At 45.8% G+C, this 22,999-nt stretch overlaps 1 protein-coding gene across 1 annotated transcript in view; it reads left to right on the top strand.

Annotated features, from left to right (window-relative positions):
• The first annotated feature begins 2,273 nt into the window (after window positions 1–2,273).
• LOC141167249 (interleukin-17 receptor E-like protein) overlaps window positions 2,274–22,999 on the top strand; it is a 140,010-nt gene continuing 119,284 nt past the window's right edge. Inside the window, exon 1 of the mRNA XM_073654687.1 lies at window positions 2,274–2,454. Within this exon, the coding sequence (XP_073510788.1) occupies window positions 2,275–2,454 (180 nt within the window). The 5' untranslated portion in view covers window position 2,274. The remainder of the gene's footprint in view (window positions 2,455–22,999) is intronic.

Raw genomic sequence — 22,999 nt, forward strand, 5'->3', positions numbered from 1 at the left:
AATTTAGCAGTATATAGTACTTGTATTTTCTAAAGAGGTAAGGATTAAAGGGAACCTGTCATGTAAAATGACACTATTAGCCTGCTGGTTAATCTGCAGGTTAATAGTATTCTGACACTGAGAGCCCTACTGCCTGGAGGAAATAAACTTTTTTCCCCCGGCATCGTTCAGCTTCCAGTCATAGGAGTGGCGTCGGCACAGTTTCAGTCACCGCTCAGCGGTGCACAGAGCGGTGATTGAAACCTTGCCAGCACCACTCTTATAACTGGAAGTCGAACGTTGCCGGGGGAATAAATTTAATATCCTCCAGGCAGCAGGGCTCTCAGTGTCAGAATAATATTAACCTGAAGATTAACCCTAAATCTGCAGGCTAATAGCGTTATTTTAAATGACCGTTCCCTTTGAAGGCATATTGCCAAACACAGTGGCAGCAGTGCTAGTGCATGTGAGTACTAATCTTAAAGAGGGCCGGTCAGCACGTTTTTACATATGGAAGTAATGATATAACCGTATAGGCACTTGTCCCCCAATACAAAATGAAACCTTGTTCTGCAGAGATCCGATGTGTGAGTCCTGATGAATTTATTGTAGAAGTCATATACTAATCAGACTGGAAGTGCATAGGGGTGTGTTAATATGTTTAGAAAAAACATGCCCCCTGTGCGTTTCAAGCCTAATTTGCATATGGCTTCTACACTAGATTTCTCATGACTGGCACATCAAATCTCTACAAAAAAAAGAGATCTCTAGAAAAAATATATAATTTTTTTATTGTGTGGATATGACGCAATTCATCAGGTGAGCTGACCAAACATCTAGAGGGGAGTTTGTGTTATAAATATGGTGTGTGTACCAGTTCATCGCTTATGCAGCATTGGCTGGCCATCTGGGGAGAGGGATTGTTCTTCCCCAGGTGCCCTGATGAACCCTGGTGGAAATCAGGGAGAAACACGTTGGGACTACTAGTGATGGGGCTACTAATGATAAGTGCTATCTATCATACAATTGTATTTTGCCAGACTGTTGGTTGTGACATATGACTGCTGATTACAAGTGCTATTTATCATATATACTGCACTATACCAGTTTATTGGCTGATTTTAGGATTGATAATTTATGTGAAACAGTCTTTTACGTGTCTTTTGCTTTGAGGAATTATGTTTGCCCATATTTAATAATCACTGGGTAGTGTGTTCCGGATATTTACCACTTATGGGACAGGATATAAGAGTATATTACTGACCAAGGGTGTCTCTCTGTATATCCACATGAATACCAGACTGTTGTGTCTATTCTAAATGTAGTAACTTTTCTATATGCATTTAGATCCCTGTCCTATATTTACTCTGAGGAATTATGTTGATCCCTAACCATGCTATGCAAATTAATTTATGTGGAATCATCTTTTGAGGTCTTTTTTCCGTGCGACTAGAAAGATGGGATCAATAATTATTACTAATTACTATCTTGGTTATGTTGAGATGAAATATTGCCTCTGAGTCTACCTGGAGCCACTACATGCCCCTTTACCCAAGACATAACTGTTAAAAGACTATGAGATTTGTGTCTTTTTCGACTTCTTACATACGTTGACTTTTTTCTATCTTTGTCACATTTGTAGTTTTTTACTAATAACTAGGATAGGAGTTTTCCTAGGGACACAAGGGACACTGTCATTGAGCGGGGGCGCCACGTAGTACAAATTAGGATGCTAACCTCCGCTGTCAGGAAGGGAGAGTTATTAGGGACAAGTTGGGACAGGTTAGTCCGTATACCTTCCTGCCTGGTGTATTACCTTAATTTGGTGTTCCCTGACGTTATTGTTTTTTGTTTTTGTGAGGATTTTGATAGTCCTATTTAGATTAATTAATAAAGGTTACATTTTAGGGGTCTGATCTCTTCTGGTTCTTATATTGATATCACTTATTTTACGCTGTGCTACTAATGAAGCACACTTACATTCTGATATAACCAAAATGCACACTTTTTTTAGATTTAAATCTATAATTGAGAAAATGAGGTTATATATTTTAATGACTGATACTAGTACTGGCTACAAGACCTGCTGACTGTAAAGGTTATTATTACATTACCATTGCATTTCCTATTTGAATAAAGGTTATCTCTGTCTGATTCAATTCATACTCTATTGCTCACGTGATTACAAAATGTATCCAAATTAGGTAATTCCATTTTTTTCCCTATTGCATCATTAAGAAGGTGTAACAAGGAGGGGTTTAACCCATAAAAGCATGACTGTGTTCTTCTTCCTCTATGTACTCAGAGCTTTCACTGACAGTGAGTGTAGTCATGATATCTAACAGTAACAGCACAAGATGCTCTTTTCTGTGTTGGAAAAGTTCAAGATCTCATTTTCTCATTATATTCTTCTTTGGAATTGCTAACTGTCATTCAATACAGAGAATTAAAGACTGCGGGATAACATGCTCTCAGGTAAGAAGCTTGTCAGGCATGTTAAAGTACTATTCTTCAGCATAAACAAATATGTATAATACAACTACATTTCTATTCTGATATATTATATAGCCTGCAATGTCTTTGAGATTGTTAATTTCTATATTTTATTTCAGAATTATTGCTTATTTGTAAATAAGTATAAAACAAATTGTTACAATTTATATCAAAACCTATATGTAGTTTATACAGCAATGCATTCATACAAGTATATTATAATTGGATGATGGACACTGAGCATTATAAATGACAGAGCACTTATTATGTATTTTACATCTTTTGGCTGCTTTTTAAAAGAATTAACATTAAGATGTCAAAGACTTGCTTATATTCTGAAAAGATAAGCTTATACTAAACAACCTTTGATGTATATAAAACAATTGGCTAAGCTAGTAAATTAATTTCCATACTGTCAGATTGGTAAAAGAATTGGGTGTATAACAAGAAATGTATGTGTGGAAGGTGGAATAAAGGCCAAGTTCACACGTTCAGTATTTGGTCAGTATTTTACATCAGTATTTGCAAGCCAAAACCAGGAGTGGGTGATAAATACATAAGTGGTGACGTGTTTCTATTATACTTTACCTCTGATTGTTCCTCATCTGGTTTTGGCTTACAAATACTGATGTAAAATACTGACCAAATACTGAACGTGTGAACGTGGCCATAAATACAAACTCCATGAGAATCACCAGTGTTCTTCTTATTCCTAAAGCATACTTGTAAACAGTAGTAATTTTGCCAGCAGATAACACTAGATGTCACTGGTGCTGAAAGTCTCTGTACATTGCTATAGTATCCTTGTAATGTTTTCCAACGCAACCTACCTCTGCTAACTACACTGGTCTCATACATACACAGTTGTAAGTTAGTAATATACAATAATAATAATAGTTATGATATGCTGACTATGTTACCATCACAAAGTGATACTTGTGTCTACAAATATATATCCCTTTACTTCAATGGTAAAACTGGCATTGAAGCTGAACACCCAGTAAGCCCTTCATACACACTGGAGAGCTCAGCATGCAGCTATCACTCACGAGTCCCCCATTTTATAGGAACTTGTAGCTCAGCCGAGCATTCTCATATTCTCTATGAGAGAGCTGCTGCCAGAGTCTTTTGGCAAAGGCTTCTCTCGAAGAACAAAAGGAAATCCAACTTGCCTCAACATCATCTTTTGAGGGAGAGTCAGGATTCCCCGATATACATTACAGAGATAATCTGATAATTTTCTTCTCCCTGTTGTCCTAGTTTCTGTAGCTTGTTATCATTCTGTCCTACTTGTAAAGAAAGTTATCGAAACCTGCGCTAACATCATGGTGAGTAGATATGAGCGGACCTGAACTGTAAAGTTTGGGGTTCATACCTGGACTGAACTCCGAACATGAACTTCTCCTGGAAGTCCGTTTTAATGTTCAGGGTTCGAGTTGAAGAGAGAGAGAGATTTGTGTTCATGTTCTAGTTCGGGTAAAGTTTTGGTTCCCGAACCGAACTTTGGGCATAAAGTTTGATCGGGTGAAAGAACCCAAACGTCTACCGGTCCGCTCATCCCCTAATGGTGAGCTTCTGCTACATTAGATATGATAGAGTGCTGCAGTGTACAGCACGGAGTGAACAGCAGCCAGAGCTTCTGAGGAGGCCAAAAATGTTTCATACTGTCCCAGATTTCTATTAGGCAATGGGTCTAAACTGTGGTCAATAGACAAAGCTAAGTCCTAATGGTATATTTACATGCACTATACATATCCTTGTTTTGGCATCAAGCACATGGAATTCTGCAATTGCCATTCAGATGAATGGGTCAGTCGTAGAAAATTCTGCAATATATCTTCCACAAATAAAAGTATGTCCACATGTGACAGAGAAAATCCAGTGTGGAATCAGTCAAGAATCTCATGAAGATTCTGTTACAGGTTTGTTGTGGAGTTGCTGCGGATTTCACACTACGCATTGTAAAGGGTTTATAAATCCTCAGAACAGGTCAATTTCCACAGGGGATTTATTGGCAGCATGCAAAAGACATTTTTGAAATCTCATTGCCTTTTGCTTTGCTGCTTCTGTAACCCACACTACTGATTTTCTATCTGGAAATCCGAACAAAGCCCTACTGGAGCTGATCTAAACAGTAGAATGTTTGGGAACTTATCAGAAATGTTATCTGTGAAGTGGCTGGTTTAATCCTTTGTAGCACATGGTCCTTCTTACAGTTATTTTTAGTATTCTGAGTTGACTTTTACAAAGATCATTAAGATGTTAAGATATATGACAGGAGTAAATGAGACCTGTTATTTAGAGATTTATTTTATGTTACTGAAGCAGTTAAAAGGGATTTCCCATCTTATCAAATAATTGTATATTTTTAGAATACACCATTCAGTAATAGTGATGAGTGAGCATACTCGCTACTGCTCGGTGCTCGCCCGAGCATCTCACTGCTCGAGATGCTCGGCGCTCTGCGAGTACTTCCTGGTTGCTCGGCGGGAGCTCTGGTCCCCTCCCTGCATGTTTGGCGCTCTTTACAGAGCCAATGAACATGCAGGGATTGCCTGCCACTCACTGTAATGCTGCAGCCATGTTGGTTGTAGCATTACAGTGATTGGCTGGCCGCACAGCGCCATCAGGTCTATATAAGACCTGGCGCCTCTGTGCTCGTCACAGTTACTCCGGAATAAGACAGTGTAGGGAGAGGTGCTGCTGAGCTAAGGAGAGATTTGCTTGCTTATTAGGTAGTGTAGGTAGAATAGAAGTATACTACACATATCCATCTCAACAAACAGTCCTCCTGAGGACTAATCCATCTGCAGTGATATCAGGCAGGCAATGTATGTAGGCCGGCAGGCAGTGTATATAGCAGACTGCAGTGCATATAGCACAAGAGGCTCCATTCCAGTTCTATCTGCTGCTACTGTTAGACATTTTTAGACATAGGCTCAGGTCTCAGGGACCAGGAATAACTTTTTTGCATCTTAATTCTCATTATTTGCTTAAAGAGCAATCCAGAGAACACCGTTTTTCTGCGCCATTTGCTTGTTGGCACTGCAGAATACAGCCAGGTCCTTTCCATATTACAGCGCTAAAAATCCACTGTGGTTTGTCCGTCACACAGATCACATATGGTTGCGCTGAAAATATTGCCATTTCTGGCCTCCATTGAAATTTTTTTTCAGTGTGTCAGTGAAGCTATTGACACCAGTTTGCTGTTCAAAATAGTTACCTACAGGCCAGCTATTTAAAACTGTGGTTTGTTAGTCACACGGATCACATATAATTGCGCTGAAAATATTGCCATTTCTGGCCTCCATTGAAATTTTGTTTCAGTGTGTCAGTGAAGCTTTTGACACCTGTTTGCTGTTAAAAATAGTTACCTACAGGCCAGCTATTTAAAACTGTGGTTTGTTTGTCACACAGATCACATATAAGTTCGCTCCAAATTCAGCCATTTGTCGTGAGCGTGGAAGATATTGTCCTCCATTTAAAATGGGCAAGGCATGTGGCAAGAGACTGGGAACTGGACGTGATGGTGATGGTGCATGCAGAGGCCGAGGCCAAGGGGAAGCTGAAATTGTGCCACAACAAACATCCACATCTTCTCGCTCAACCTTCCTGTCCCAATTAATAGGGGACTGTGGAACACCACTATTGAATACAGAGCAGTGTGAAAAGGTTATTGGTTGGATAGCAGTTAATGCTTCCAGTCACTTAGCCACCACCACCACCCTGTCGTCCACATGGTCAAGTCTCAGTAGCCGTGAGTCTGGACCACATATTCCTCACCCTGAACCTCCTTCCTCCCACCATGCCGAGTGCCCAGAGACAACTGATCCCACACTTGGACACTCCGAAGAGCTGTTCACTTTTCCATTTATAGATTCGGGCCTCTCGCCCGGTCCACTTGAAGCAGGGCAAGAGGAGATTGCATGTAGCGATGCCCAAATATTTGAGCAGCCACAGTCACACGAAGGCGATGGTGGGAAAGTGGCACAAGAGGTGGACGATGATGAGACACAATTGCCAGAAAGTCAGGAGGAGGACCAGGATGCGGAAGTGGAAGACAAGGTGGTGAATGATATAGTAACTGAACCAACCTGGCAGGAGGACATGCAGAGCGAGAAAAACAGCTCACAGGGGGAGGGAGGCAGAGCACCTCAACAGGCAGGAAGAAGCAGTGAGGTGGCCGCAGACAGAAGGCAAGCAACCGTTCCCCGTAACACCAACACGACGTCTTCCCGAGTCTGGTTGTTTTTTAAACTACCGATAACCCCAAAAAAGCCTTTTGTACCACCTGCCAGACCAGCCTGACCACCACCAGCATGATCAGGCACATGGCAGCAAAGCACCCAACTTTGTGGGCCGAACCCCAGGGTCCAGGAACAGTCTCTGCAGGTGGCACCACTGCTTCTTCCGCTGTTGTGCATGCAAGCAAATCACCTGTCCATTGTGCATGCGAAAATACCTCCTACCCTGCACCTGTCATTGCACACTCTCAAGTAGCAGCATCAGGAAGCACGTCCACTTAATTGTCCCCATGCAGCGTTCAGTTGACCATACCCCAGTCCTTGGAACGCAAGCACAAATACGCAGCCAACGCCCCACAGGCCACACTATTAAATTCCCACATTTCATGACTGCTTACGCTCGAAATGTTGCCTTTTAGGCTTGTGGAGACTGAAGCATTCCACAACCTGATGGCGGCGGCCATCCCTCATTACTTGGTCCCCAGTCGCCACTATTTCTTATGGTGTGCCATCCCCGCATTACACAAGCACGTGTCCCAAAACATTAGCCATGCCCTCAGCACGCAGTTACCGGGAAAGTCCTAACCACGGACAAGTGAACAAGTGCTTGTGGGCAGGGACAGTACATCTTACTGACAGTACACTGGGTTAACATAGTGGAAGCCGGGACCCAGTCAGACCTTGGGACGGAACACGTCCTCCCAACGCCAAGGATTGCGGACCCTAGGTCAATCAGGGTTGCCCCCACAGTCTACAGCTCCTGCACCTCATCCTTCTCAGCCTCCCTCTCCTCTTCAACCTCCATCTCTGAAATGACCACATCAGTCACATGCTGGAAGCACTGCAGCACTGCCTCGGCCAAGCGGTGACAGGCTGTGCTGAAGCTAATATGCTTAGGTGACAAACCGTACAATGCTGAAGAGTTGTGGACAGCTCTGAAAAAGCAAGCAGATCTGTGGCTCACCCTGCTGAACCTACAGCCAGGCATGGTCGTGGGTGATAATGGCCGGAAGCTGGTGGCAGCTCTGAGGCGAGGCGAGCTCACACACGTACCATGCCTGGCCCATGTGCTTAACCTCGTGGTTCAGCGGTTTCTCAAATCTTACCAAAAGCTGCCGGATCTGCTTGTTAAAGTACGCCGCCTGTGTGCCCATTTTAGAAAGTCACCTACAGCTTCCGCCGCCCTTGCCGTGTTTCAGCAGCGTTTGCAGCTTCCGGCTCACAGACTGGTGTGTGATGTCCCCACACGTTGGAACTCTACACTGCAGATGTTGGGAAGGATTTGTGAGCAGAAGAGGGCAGTTGTTGAGTACCAGCATCAATAAGGCCGTCAGTATTCAGTTCAGACTTCACACATAAGACCTCAGGAGTGGACATGGATGTCAGACACATATACCATCCTACAAAACTTTGAAGACTCCACCAAGATGGTGAGCGGCAATGACGCCATAATTAGCGTCACCATCCCGCTTTTCTTCTGAAACGCTCTCTGCTCACAATCAAAGAGGATGCATTGCAGGCGGAACATGATAAGATGGAGCAAGGAACCATACAAGGTGATTATACACAGCCCAGCCTCATCTCATCCCAACGTGGATTGGATGACAATGAGGAAGAGGAGGAGGAGGAGGAATAACAGGAGCTAGTTTCATGCGCTATAGATGATACTACCTGCACAGCTGTCATACCGTCTGTTCAGCGTGGATGGCCTGAGGACAGAGAGAAGGAGGAGGAGAGCATGGTCAGTCGTCCTCTTGGTGAGGACACGGAAGTCTTGCCTGTTAGCAGTCTGGCACGCATGGCTGATTTTATGTTATGCTGCCTTTCCCATGACCCTCGCATTCTCAAAATTTTGGGTGACAGTCATTACTGGTTGGTGACACTTCTAGACCCATGCTGCAAGGAGAACTTTATAGCTCTTATTCCTGAGGCGAACAGGTCTACAAAAATGGGGCAGTACCAGAAGGCCCTTGTTGCGGAACTATTAAAAAAATTCCCATCTGAAAACGCTGGCGGCAGAGGTCACAGTTTGTTGGACAACCAAGGACTACAGGCGAGAGAGACACAATTCCAATCCAGCAGAGGCAGAGGAACACTGTCAAAGTTCTGGGAGAATTTTCTCAGCCCCTCCCATCGCACAGGCCCAGAGGAGCGGGGTACTCTCAAAAGGAGTGCAAAGTTTGGGAAGATGCTGAGGGAGTACCTTGCCGACTGTACCAACATACTTTGTGATTCCTCTGTGCCTTATAATTATTGGGTATCCAAGCTGGATACATGGAATGAACTGGCTCTCTACGCCTTGGAGTTCCTGGCCTGCCCTGCCACTAGCGTTTTATTAGAGAGGGTTTTTAGTGCCGCTGGTGGAATTATAACTGATAAGCGCATCCGCCTGTCAACTGAAAATGCTGACAGGCTGACTCATATAAAAATGAACAAGGGCTGGATTGGGCCAGACTTCTCAACACCACCGAATGATAGCAGCGTGACATAAACTCAAATCTAGTGTCTTTTTTTGGGAGGTGTATTCCCATGCACTTTTCACCCCCACACATGGGTATACGCTTCCTGATTTTGGCTATTTGCTCTTGTCCTCCTTCTTCTCCTCATCCTCATCCTCCACCACCATATCACCAGGGTGACCGTGGTCCGTGATGCAACACCCACATAATTTTTTTAAAGGATGTTTATGATGCCCGTAAAAAATTTTTTTTATACAGTATGTTCAGGGGTAAATGTTTTTCATCCCATACACTACAAGTATAGGAGACCCGCTCCTTTCTAATGGGAACATTTTTTTATGAGGCCTTACTCCATGTCTCTTCCAAGGGGCATTGGAGTGCCTCCCCCAATTTTTGGAAGCCCTTGCATTCACGGCATAGGCCAACGCTATGGGAGATCCACTACCTAATAATGGGAACATTTTTTCATGAGGCCTTCTACGTCTTTTCCAAGGAGCATTGGAGTGCCTCCCAATTTTTGGCAGCCCTTGCATTCACTGCATAGGCCAACACTATGGGAGACCCACTTCCTAATAATGGGAACATTTTTTCATGAGGCCCTCTACATCTCTTCCAAGGGTCATTGGAGTGCCTCCAAATTTTTGGCAACCCTTGCATTCATTGCATAGGCAAACACAATGGGAAACTCACTTCCTAATAATGGGAACATTGTTTTCAGGAGGCCCTCTGACCTCCTCTTCTCTTCCAAGGGGCATTGGAATGCCTCCAAATTTTTGGCAACCCTTGCATTCACTGAATAGGCAAACACATTGAAAGACCCACTTCCTAATAAAAGGAACATTGTTTTTCAGGAGGTCCTCCTCTACGTATTTTCCATGGGGCATTGGAGTAGGTCCAAATTTTTGCCAGCCCTTGCATTCAGTGCATAGGCAAACGGTATGGGAGACCCACTTCCTAATAATAGGAACATTGTTTTCAGGAGGCCCTCCTCTAAGTTTCTTCAAAGGGTTATTGGGGTGCGTCCAAATTTTCAAAGGGGTATTGGGTTGCGTCCAAATTTTGGGCAGCCCTGCCACTCACTGCATATGCAATAACAGTATAGGAGACCCACTCTTTAGTAATATGAACAACAAAGCATAGCTGGCTGATGGCTCTCTAAGAATAGCGAGGGCCGACTGCTGGCCCTTTAAGAATAGTAAAGGCCGCCTGATGGCCCTATAAAAATAGGCTTTGTGACTTTCAGAGTCCCTCCTTCATAAATGAAACAGGATGTGTCTGATCATGTCTCACACACCACATGGCGAAATAAGGTTGTAAAATGTTAAAATGACATTTCCCGGTGAATGCATTTGTCACTGTTGAAGGCAATGCAAAAGTGCAAAAACTCATCAAAAACGCTACATGTGAATATAGCCCAAGGTGTGGAGGAGTATTTTTGGTTTTGGTTATTTATTTTGCCTTATATACAAGTCATCACCCTGGAAAGGATGTTCCTTAATATTAGTGTTGAGCGAGCACTAAAATGCTCGGGTGCTCGAAGCTCAGGCCGAGCTCACCGTGATACTGTGGTGCTCGACCCAAGCAACGAGCCCAATCTTAGTCTATGGGAGACCCGAGCATTTTTGCGGCGGCACCACCAGGCAGTCTGTAGAAACCCTAAAAAGTGCCCAAAACGATAGTGACAGTGCTCAAATGACATGGGGATAGCATGGGGATCGCCACAGGAAGCATTTCTGACCCCCAGGTCACTGCTGTCAACAACGTGGTCAGAGGTATTAAGCCACTTTAACGGGCTCACAATAAAACGTTCAAAAACGAAACTGAAACTGCTTTCCCGTGAAATATGTTAAGGAACATCCTTTACATGGTAAAGACTTGTGTATAAGGTAAAATAAATAACCAAAAACAAAAATACTCCTACACACCTTGGGCTATGTTCACAAGCAGCATTTTTTATGCGTTTTTGCACTTTTGTATTGCTTTCAACCGTGACAAATGCATTCACCGGGAAATGTCATTTTAACATTTTAGACATTTGACACATGCATACAGTGCTGAAAAGACATGGGAACAGCATGGGGAAGACCCCTGGAAGCATCTCTGACACCCAGGTCACAGCCTAAAAGTGTGCTTATCAGAAGTGATCCTTGCCGCATCAGAAGATGCAGACTTGCAACTATCCCCGTGCAAGTCCTTGTCCAAGGGCAGTGTTCAATTGTACCTCCCCCATTCCTTGCAATGCAAGCGCAAGTATGCAGCCTGCCACCCACCCACCCCCAGGCTGCAATACCATACTGCTTGCTTGCTTGAACTTGAAATTGGGCCTTTTAGGCATGTGGAGGCGGAATCTGGCCACCACATCATGGCCGCGTCGGCGGCCTGATATCCAAACTCAGTCCCCATCCGCCCAGCAGCCGGGTGTCCAAGCTTGGTCCCCAGCCGCCAGGGTGCGGCCTGGTGTCCTTACTCGGTCCTCAGCCACCCTGCTGCCGGGTGTCCACACACGGTTCCCAACCGCCTGGGGGCGGCCGGGTGTCCATAAACGGTCCCCAGCTGCCCCTATTTGAAGGACAGCCTAACCACAAATACGTGGACAAGTGAATGTGGCCAGGGATGGTCCATCTGACTGACGCCGTCACACTGGGTTAATATTGTGGAAGCCGGGACACAATTGGACACTGGGATGCAACACGTCCTCCAGACATAGAGGATAGCGGGTCCTGGGTCAATCAGGCTTCAACACAAAGTTCAGAAGGTAGACAGCAGCAGTGGTCGGCCTTCTACACACCGAGTAAATTATTCATGATCATGAGGCCATCCATCTCCTTAGCTTTCTGTTCCTTGGAATGCAAGCGCATGTATGTAGTAGCAGCTAGGCCTGAGGTAGTCAGCGTTTTGGCGCATATCCTACCTCCTCCGAGGATTGTTGGATGTTTTCCTGCTACTATCCCAGTTCTATGACTCCCGTTAAAACAAAGCTTCAGGTGATGAATGATGGATGAGGTGGTGGCAAAGGAGAAAAGCAGGAGGAACAGGGACCATTCACATCAATATCAGGCCAGTCAACCACACATGTCTTGTAGGATATGTTTCTGTACCAAAAGGAGCGGTTTGGCTACACAGTTATAGGGCATACAGTGAGTGCAATGCCTACCAAAAATTTTGAGGCAGTCCAATGCCCTTTGGAAGTGACATGGAGGTCAGAGGGCCTTAACTAATACATTTTTTCCATTTATAGCAACTGGGTCTCCTGTACACTGTTGGTCTAAGCAGTGAATGGAAGGCTTTCCAAAAATTATGAGGAACTGCAATGCCCCTTGAAACAGACGTGGATTACAGCGTACTAAAAACCTTCTACCCATTATTGGGGAGTGGGTCTCCCTTAGTGTTCGCCTATGCATTGAAAAGCAAAAGCTAAATAAAATTAGGAGGAAATGCAATGCCCGTTGGAAGAGTCGTTGAGGTTATAGGTGATTAAAAACAACATTTCAATGCCCCTTGGAAGAGCTGTGGAGTTCAGAGTAGTTTAACAAGACGGTTTTAATGCCCCTTGGAAGAGTGGTGGAGGTCACAGTAGCTTAGCAAGACAGTTTTAATGCCCTTTGGAAGAGACGTGGAGGTCACAGTAGCTTAACAAGACAGTTTTAATGCCCCTTGGAAGAGATGTGGAGGTCACAGTAGCTTAACAAGATGGTTTTAATGCCCCTTGGAAAAGATGTGGAGGTCACAGTAGCTTAACAAGACGGTTTTCATGCCCCTTACAAGAGCCATGCAGTACAGCATATTAAAAACATTATTCCCATTATTGGGGAGTGGGTGTCCCATAGTCTTTGCCTATGCCTTCCAAGCAAAACTTCCAAAAATTAGGATGGAGGAACTTGCAATGCTGGCAACACAGACCACGGTCACCCTGGTGGTATAGTGGTGGTGGAGGCTGAGGATAAGGAGAAGAGCAAAATACAGCCGAAATGAGGAAGCGTATACCCATGTGTGGGTGTGAAGCGGTGCATGGGAATACACCTCCCGAAATAACACAGTGGATTTGACTTTATGTTACTCTGCTGTCATTTGGTGGTGATGAGAAGTCTGGCCCAATCCAGCCTTTGTTCATTTTGATAAGGGTCAGCTTGTCAGCATTGTCAGTTGACAGGTGAGTGCGCTTATTGGTTATAATTCCCCCAGCGGCACTAAAAATACGCTCCGATAACACGCTAGCGGCAGGGCAGGCCAGGACCTCCAAGGCGTACAGAGCGAGTTTATTCCAAGAGTCCAGCTTGGATACCCAATAATTAAAAGGTACAGAGGAATCACGGAGGACGCTGTTACGGTCGGCAAGGTACTCCCTCACCATCTTTTGAAACTTTCCACTACTTGTGAGAGTACCCCGCGCCTCAGGGCCTGTAAGCTGGGCGAGTCTCAGAACATGTCCCAGAATGTTGACAGTGTTCCCCTGCCTCTGCTGGATTGGAGTTGCGTCTCTCTCGCCTGTACACCTTGGTTGGTCAACGAACTGTGACCTCTGCCGCTAGCGTGTTCAGATGGGAATTTTTTTAACAGTTCTTCAGCAAGGGCCTTCTGGTACTGCCCCATTTTTGTAGACCTCTCCACCTCAGGAATAAGAGAGTGAAAATTCTCCTTGTAGCGGGGGACTAAAAGTATCACCAACCAGTAATGACTGTCACCCAACATTTTGAGAACGCGAGGGTCATGGTTAAGGCAGCGTAACATAAAGTCAGCCATGCGTGCCAGACTGGTAACGGGCAAGACTTCCGTGTCCTCACCAAGATGACGACTCACCATGCTCTCCTCCTCCTCCTCCCCCTGTCCTCAGGCCACCCACGCCGAACCGACGGTATGACAGTTGTACAGGTACTACCGTCTACAGTGCATGATACCAGCTCCTGTTCTTCCTCCTCCTCCTCTCCCTCATTGTCCCCCAATGCACGTTGGGATGAGATGAGGCTGGGCTGTGTGTTATCGCCCATTACGTCTTCTTCAACCATCTCATCATACTCTGGCTGCAATGCCTCCTCTTTAATTCTCTGCAGAGAGGGTTGCAAAAGACAGACAAGTGGGATGCTGATGCTAATTATGGCGTCATTGCCACTCACCATCTTGGTGGACTCCTCAAAGTTTGTCAGGATGGTACATATGTCAGACATCCACGTCCACTCCTGAGGTCTTATGTGTGGAGTCTGACCTGAATATCGACTGCCTTGTTGCAGCTGGTACTCCACAACTGCTCTCTTCTGCTCACAAATCCTTTGCAACATGTGGAGGGTAGAGTTCCAACGTGTGGGGACATCACACACCAGTCGGTGTGCCGGAAGCTGGAAACGCTGCTGCAATACAGCAACGGTGGCGGAATCTGTAGCCGACTTGCGAAAATGAGCTGACAGGCGGCGTACTTTGACGAGCAGATCTGGCAACTCAGGGTACGATTTAAGAAACTGCTGAACCACGAGGTTAAGCACATGAGCCAGGCATGGTACGTGTGTGATCTCGCCTCACCTCAGAGCCGCCACCAGGTTACGGCCATTGTCACACACGACCATGCCTGGATGTAGGTTCAGCGGTCTCAGCCACAGATCTGCCTGCTCTTTCACAGCTGTCCACAACTCACAAGCAGTGTGAGGTTTATCTCCTAAGCTTATGAGTTTCAGCACAGCCGGTTGCCGCTTGGCTGAGGCAGTACTGCAGTGCTTCCAGCTTGTAACTGATGTGGTGATATCTGAGATGGAGGCTGAACATGAGGAGGAGGAGGTAGAGGATGCGCAGGAGCAGTACACTGTAGGGGCAACTCTGACTGACATAGAGCCCGCAATCCTCGGTGTGGGGAGAATGTGTTCCGTCCCAAGGTCCGACTGGGTCCCGGCTTCCACTATGTTTACCCAGTGTGCTGTCAAGGAGATGTACCGTCCCTGGCCACAAGCACTTGTCCACGTGTCCGTTGTCAGGTGGACTCTCCCAGTAACTGCGTTGTTGAGGGTACAGCAGAAGTTTTGGGACACGTGCTTGAGTAGTGCGTGGATGGCACACCAGGCAAAATAGTGTCGGCTGGGGACCGAGCACCGAGGGACGGCCACCGCCATAAGGTTGCGGAAGGATTCCATCTCCACCAGCCTAAAAGGCAGCATTTCCAACGCAAGCAGTCATGAAATGTCCGAATTTAGGACTGTGGCCTGTGGGGCGTTGGCTGCGAATTTGCTCTATCGTTCAAAGCTCTGGGATATGGATAATTGAACGCTGCGGTGGGACGTGGACGTGGACGTTGATGCTGTTTCTTGAGAAACTGCCATAACAAGTGAAGACTGAGAGGGGGGGGCATCTTTGCATGCAGTATGGACAGGGGATTGCCTTGCACGAACAACAGGGGGTTCTCTTACATACTCAGCAGGGAACAAGCTGTGGTGACACCTGCTGACACTGGTCGTGGACCCTGGGGTTCGCCCCTCAAAGTTGCGTGCTTTTCTGACATGTGCCTGATCATGCTGGTGGTGGTCAGGCTGGTAGTTTTGTCACCCCTGCTGTTGCTGGCAGGGTAGGTGGTACAAATGGCCTTTTTGTGGTTATCAGCAGAGTCTTTAAAAAAATTCCAGACTCTAGAAGACCTACCGGTTGTACTGGCAACGTCCCTCGTGTTGGTGTTACGGGGAACTGTTGCCCGCCTTCTGTGTACGGCCACCACACTGTTTCTTCCTGCCTGTTGGGGTACTCTGCCTCCCTCCCCCTGTGTGCTTCTGGCCTTGCTCTGCGTGTCCTGCTGCCACGTTGAGTCAGTTACTAGATCATCCACCACCTCCTCCTCTTCCACTTGCGCACCAGGATCCTCCTCCTCACTTCGTGGCAATTGTGTCTCGTCATCGTCCACCTCTTGTGACAAATTGCCAGCGTCGCCTTCCTGTGGCCGTGGCTGTTCAAATATTGGGCATCGCTACATGGGATCTCCTCTTCCACCTCTTCAAGCGGAGCAGTTGAGGATCACAAACATGGAAATGGACCAGTGAACAGCTCTTCAGAGTGTCCAACTGTGGGATCAGTTGCTGTCTGACGACACTCGGCATGGTGGGAGGAAGGAGCATCAGGGTGAGGAGGAGTATGCAGTTGAGACTCGCGGCTACTAAAACTTGACCGTGTGGAAGACAGACCGGAGGTGGTGGTGCCCAGGTAACTGGAAGTATTATCTGCTATTCAATTAATAACCTGTTCACACTGATCAGTTCGCAATACTAGTGTTGTAGTGAGCTTCCCTAGTAATTCGGTGAAGAAGTGGGAGCGAGAAGATGTGGCTGTTGGTTGTGGCACATTTTCACCTTGAGCACGGCCCTGTCCTCTACACGCACCATTGCCAGAACCTCCAGTACCACGTCCCTTGCCACGCGCCTTACCCATTGTAAATGAAGTAAAATAGCTTACACTCGCACTATCAAAGGAAAAAGGGTAACAAAAAGGAGATTAGAACCGTGGAAGAGGAAAACCACAGTTCTATTTGTCTGGCCTTCACCAGAATCTTTTAAACAGATATATTTGTGTCTGAACAGTCAGGGAGACACTATTACTGTTTTTTTTAACGGAAAAAAGGCTAAAAGCAGGATAATACAAAGATTTGAACCGTGGAACTGCAAAACCACAGTTCTATTTCTCTAGCCTACACCAGAATCTTTTAAACATATATATTTGTGTCTGAACAGTCAGGGAGACACTATTACTGTTTTTTTAACGGAAAAAAGGCCAAAGGCAGGATAATACGGAGATTTGAACCGTGGAACTGAAAAACCACAGTTATAGTTATCTGGCCTACACCAGAATCTTTTAAACAGATATATTTGTGTCTGAACAGTCATCGAGACACTATTACTGTTTTTTTTAACGGAAAAAAGGCCAAAAGCAGGATAATACAGAGATTTGAACCATGGAACTGCAAAACCACAGTTATAGTTATCTGGCCTACACCAGAATCTTTTAAACAGATATATTTGTGTCTGAACAGTCAGCGAGACACTATTACTGTTTTTTTTTTACGGAAAAATGGCCAAAAGCAGGATAATAAAGAGATTTGAACCTTGGAACTGCAAAACCTCAGTTCTAGTTATCTGGCCTACACCAGAATCTTTTAAACAGATATATTTGTGTCTGAACAGTCAGCGAGACACTATTACTGTTTTTTTTTACGGAAAAACGTCCAAAAGCTGGATAATACAGAGATTTGAACCGTGGAACTGCAAAACCAAAGTTCTAGTTATCTGGCCTACACCAGACTTTTTTAAACAGTTATATTTGTGTCTGAACAGTCACAGACACACTCAATTATTGGGGGGTGAAAAAATACCAAAAGGTTAATAAGACGCGTATTTGTACAGTCTGACTGAGGAAAAAAAAAATACAGGATTTAGATGAAAAAAAAAAAGGATTTTTCCTGGCCCCTGAGACCGGGGGATAAGTCTAGCAATTTGACCAGCAGGAGCACACAGGACTGTAATGCAGTGTTTGTTGGTATAACCACTGCATCTCCTATACAGCCTGCCTGCCTGCTTGATATCTGGGATGGATATTAGTCCTGAGAAGGACTGTTTGTTTGATTTGGCAGGCTTTAGAGACCCTACACTACCTATTTTGCACTATATATCTCTCCCTAACTCAGCAGCACTGACCCTACACTGTCTGATCCCGTGCAACTGTGTCCAAGCTGGCGGCACCCGGTTTTAAATACTCGAGGTGACGCTGTGCGGCCAGCCAATCACTGTGATGCCCACAAGCAACATGACTGCGGCATTACAGTGACTGGCTGGCAATCCCTGCATGTTCATTGGCTCTGTAAAGAGCGCCAAACGTGCAGGGCAGAGACCCGAGCTCCCACCCGGAAATGCTCGGTGCTCGCCGAACATCCCGAGTAGTGAGATGCTCGGGCGAGTACCCAGCAGTGTCGAGCATGCTCACTCAACACTACTTAAAATATTTCCCAGGAAAATCCATTTTGGTTTCGTTTTTGTATGCTTTATTGTGAGTCCGTAAAAGTGGCGCAATACCTCTGACAACATTGTTCACAGCAGTGACCTGGGAGTCAGAAATGCTTCCAGGGGTCTTCCCCATGCTGTTCCCATGCCTTTTGAGCACTGTTCCCATCGATTTGGGCAATTTAAGCCCTCTGCAATCCGCTGGGGGGAGCCGCCTGAAAAATGCTTGAGTTTCCCACAGACTTACATTGGGCTCGTTGCTCGGGTCGAGCACCCGAGTATTCCAATATGCTCAACTCGAGTAACGAGCACCCGAGCATTTTAGTGCATACATATGATAACGTGTCCAGACAGTTACACAAGGCATACATATACACATAGAGTGACTGCAGACTTTTCTTCTTAGTCTGGAAAACCCTTTTTAATGCTCACCAGTCTCAGTGGAGAGTTGATCATAATTCCTATTAATTTATATGCTAATTCTGACCATTTCTCCAATGACAGTAAAGTGTAATGTGTCTCTGCTCTCGAAATATGTCAACCTCTTTGGTGAGGTTTGCATCTATTATAAAATAAGGACACATCTTGTGTGTATTCTATAAAAATAAGAGATATGACTAGCCCTTTAATGAAGTACATGGTATACTGACATATATTTGATGCAAATTATTATTTTTTTAATTTATGAAAAATTCACTGCCACTGTGTACGTATTCACATTTGGTGTAAGTAGAATTAGGCCAAACAATGCTGTTTGTGCCAATTTGGAACTCTCCACAAAAAGAAATGTTACCCCTTAGATTGCCTGGCATGCATGAGAAAGATTTGTGAAGTTATACATTTAATGGTCATTTGGCCCTGTTGTAGATACATAATCTGTTGGTAAGTAGAGATGAGTGGAAAAGACAACATTCAAATTCACCTGTTTTAAAAGCTTTTGCAGGGAAATTCAATTTGCAGAGAAGTTATTTTCCGCAAGTTGAATGTCTTTTATTATGCTCTGGGGTCTCTCTCTAGGCCTCAGAACATAAGAAACGTAATATGTAAAAAATATAAAAAAAATACTTGTACTCACCTCACCGCTGACATCTTCTTATCAATGTTGCGAATGCTGAATCCCTGGACCTCCTCACGCTAGGCCAGGACTTCCGGCTCTGATGTCATGACGCCACAACATATGCCATGAACTTGCGTATGCATGCACAGACCCATTCCAGGCCTCATAAGAGCTGGAAGTCCAGGCCTGGGGATTTCACCACTTGTGGCAGTGATAAGAAGATATGACGAGGTGATGATGAAGAGTGGAGAGGCTGGTGAGTTTAAGATTTTATTTTATTTTCTACTTTTTGATGGCCCTTGCAGTTTAGAAAATGGCAGCGAGCCATTATCATGTGATCTTAATTCCCAGTGTGACTGCTCTTCTAGTCTGGAGACATGGTCAACTTTTTTGATCCAGTGATGAATAGAGGCCACCTCTGTAGATTTCCATTGTGGTGAAATCACAATTTGTGTAGCTACAAGAAATAGGTCTCAGTACTACATGGAATTGGATCATGATACTGGAGGGAAATAGAAAGGAGGTCTACTTTGAGAAGACAGGGAAATGTTGGGCAAGGCCCTCTTCACAGGTCCTGATATTTATGGTACTGGAAAAAACAGTGCCGGAGAGGTCCGTGTCCATGTGCCATCCATGTGTCAATGTGACACCATATGTGTGGCAGACGTATGTACACGTGTCCATGTCCATGTGTCTGTGTGTACCATCTGTGTGCCGTCCGTATGCACCATCATTGTGACAAGTACAGGAATAGAATGAAGAATTCAAATGATAGATGTTTAGGTGTTAGATGTGCAAAGATAAAGATAGATGATAGATAGATAGAATATGTCAGTGAGATATATATAATCACTGCTTTTTGTGTGTACTTTTCTGTACTTGTATTTATCTAATAAATAAATTAATGAAAAGAAATGGCGTGGGGTCCCCCCTATTTTTAATAACCAACTGAGGGAAAGCAGACAGCTGTGAGCTGGTGTTATTAGTCTGGGAAGGGGCCAATATCCATGCATCTTCCTAGCCTATTAATATCAGATCACAGCTCTCTGCTTAACCTTACTGGTTATTAAAAAGGGGATAACCAAAAAAATGACGTGGGGTCCCCCTATTTTTAATAACCAGCAAAGGCTAAACAGACAGCTGCAGACTGGTCTTAATAGGATGGGATGGGGCCATGGATATTGGTCCCCTACCAGACTAAAAACACCAGCCCTCATTCACCCTAGAAATGGCCCATACATTAGATGCACCAATTCTAGTCCTTAGCCTTGGCTGTTCCCAATTGCATTGGTGCATTGACAATCAGTGTAATGGTTTTGGGGTTGATGTCAGCTGTGTAATGTCCGCTGACATCAAGCCCAGGGGTTAGTAATGGAGAGGCGTCTATAAGACTAACCATGTAGTGAAAAATAATAAACACACATATAGAGAAAAGTCCTTTAATTGTAGAAATCACTCCCCTACAATTACCCTAATTTACTTACTTATTACCATAAAAATAAAAGAAATCCTCACCTGTCCGCCGTAAATCCATAATATGGAGCTTTCACGACGAACCCCGACTTTACTACATCCGGATGGTGTGGTGAGCCGTGACATCATGGGTAAATGAGGTTAATTGTCGGGGAGGGATTTTTACAATTAAAGGACTTTTCTCTGTGTGTGTGTTCATTTCTTTTCACTACTAGCTTAATAATGGGGGTGTCTGACTGACACCTCTCAGTTACTATCCCCAGGGCTTTCTTGCATCATTAAACCCATATATTACCCTGATTGCCAATTCACCAGGGCATCGGAATGAGCCGGGTAAAACGCCAGAATTGGCGCATTTAATGTGCCAATTCAGGTTTCTATTTTTTGGCTTGGGACTGGCCATTAACTATGGACCGTCCCAGCCTGAGAAAGCCGATAACTATGGGCTTCTATTATCTGAGCTGATTTAAATATATAAGGGGACCCCACGTTGTTTTTTTAAATTATTTATTTATTTCATGCGCTGATTACAACTATCATCAGCGCCGCCCGGTCTCATTGATCGCAGGGAGACCAGGCGCGGATGATCACAATTGTAGTTAGTACTATTCTCATGCGGCGGGTACTGACTACAACTGTCATCAGTGTCGCCTGGTCTCCCTGTGATCAGCTGCTTTTCCCAGCCGTTGGAGCTTTTTATTCCGCTACATGTCACACTGATGTCACACGAATGCCTTCCATATGTCATCAGTTCTTCCACGTGTTTCCTCTGTGCTACCGAAAAAAAAGGACATGTCTGCTGGCTTTTCACATGGACACACGGTCCGTGTGAAAAAACTGACATGTGCACACCACCATTGAATACAATGGGTGTGCACGTGTCCATATTTCCGGTCCTTAAAAAATGGACTGCATAAGGACCAAAAAAATGGACACGTAAAGAGTGCCTTAGAGATAGAGTTAATTGTCTTAAAAACCTCTTGACAAAAGCCATGTAATGCGCACATCCCCACCATGTGTGACATAATTCTTATTTTAAAATGAAGACATCCATGTACTTAGTGATGTATCATGTGCCAATTGGTTAGGTAAGGAATTACGAGTAGGGAGTTTATGTTAATAAAGCATTATCATTCTGTGATGAAGCTTTATGCAGTCTATCTATAATACTTTTTGTTAAAATTATGAATTACTATACATCTAGGAGGGGGCTGGAGACAGCACAGCTAGGGGGAAGCCACCCATGACCGGGGTTGGCCTGGAGGTTTCACTCCCCCCCCCCCCGTTTTGAATAGGGCTTTCTTGGGGATTGGATAAGGGGAAGCTGGGGGCGGGTAGTGGGAGAGGGCATATATAGGGAAAAGTGCGGGAAAAGACTGATTACCAGAGATGGCGTCCATCGAATCTCTGGTGGACCAACTCAGAGACATCGCCGGGTCACAGAGAGGGGGATGGCTGGAGGCCCAGCTTTCTGCCTTGCTGGGAGCAGCTGAAAATATGGAGGTGCCATCCGGAGCTGTGCGAAGGAGCAGGAGGACCCGGCCCCCGGAGAGACTGTCACCAGAGGGATCAACGCGCAACAGGCACAGGCTCCGGAGCCCCTCCGGGGACCCAGCGGGAGGAGAGCAAGACGGTGCAGTCCCTGCCCGTCGTGCTCGCTCCAGCAGGAATCCATCTAGCCGGCCTGTTGGCGCTGCACGACGAGGAGCGGGGCCCGCACCGGAAGTCAGGGTCGCACCGGAAGTGACGTCCGCACCAAATGTGCGCCCCCCGGGAAGAGCGTCGCTGGAGCCGGGGTTCCGGGCCCCGGCCGAGCGGCGATTGCGCACCGCAGCTGGGCCGCATAGGCCAGCTGCTACCAGCGGTGGGAGGCAGAACAAGGAGAGAGGGCCCAGTAGGATCGGGGGATCAGAGCAAAAAACGGCAGGCGCCACTGGCGATGCTCCTGTTGGGGCGCCTGCTGGGAGGACCACGACGACACCAGGGAGGCAAGCATCTGCGGGCAGGCAGCAGTCCAGGGATCCACTGCTGCCTGGCTCACATGGAAGATGTGGAAGGGAAGGAGCGGCAGCCGGCGACACCGCTGCCTGGCAGCATCCGTTCTGGCAGCACGGACCAGGCCCGTGGGTCTGGGTCTGGTAGCCGGAGGAGGCCCAGAGCTGCATCCAGGAGCATAAGGCGGTCCGGCGGGAGGCGAGCGTCGAGGAGAAGACAGTCTGCAGCATCTGTGACCGTTCAAGTCCCCCCTGGTGACGTGGAGGCCAGGGGCGTGGGCCTTGAGCGGCGAACGGACACTGAAGGATCTGATTCCAGCGGTGACCGTGATGGAAGTGGTGATCG

This window comes from Phyllobates terribilis, unplaced genomic scaffold (assembly GCF_046119375.1).
Source record: "Phyllobates terribilis strain yellow unplaced genomic scaffold, ASM4611937v1 Scaffold_11__3_contigs__length_659146591, whole genome shotgun sequence".
NCBI lineage: Eukaryota > Metazoa > Chordata > Amphibia > Anura > Dendrobatidae > Phyllobates > Phyllobates terribilis.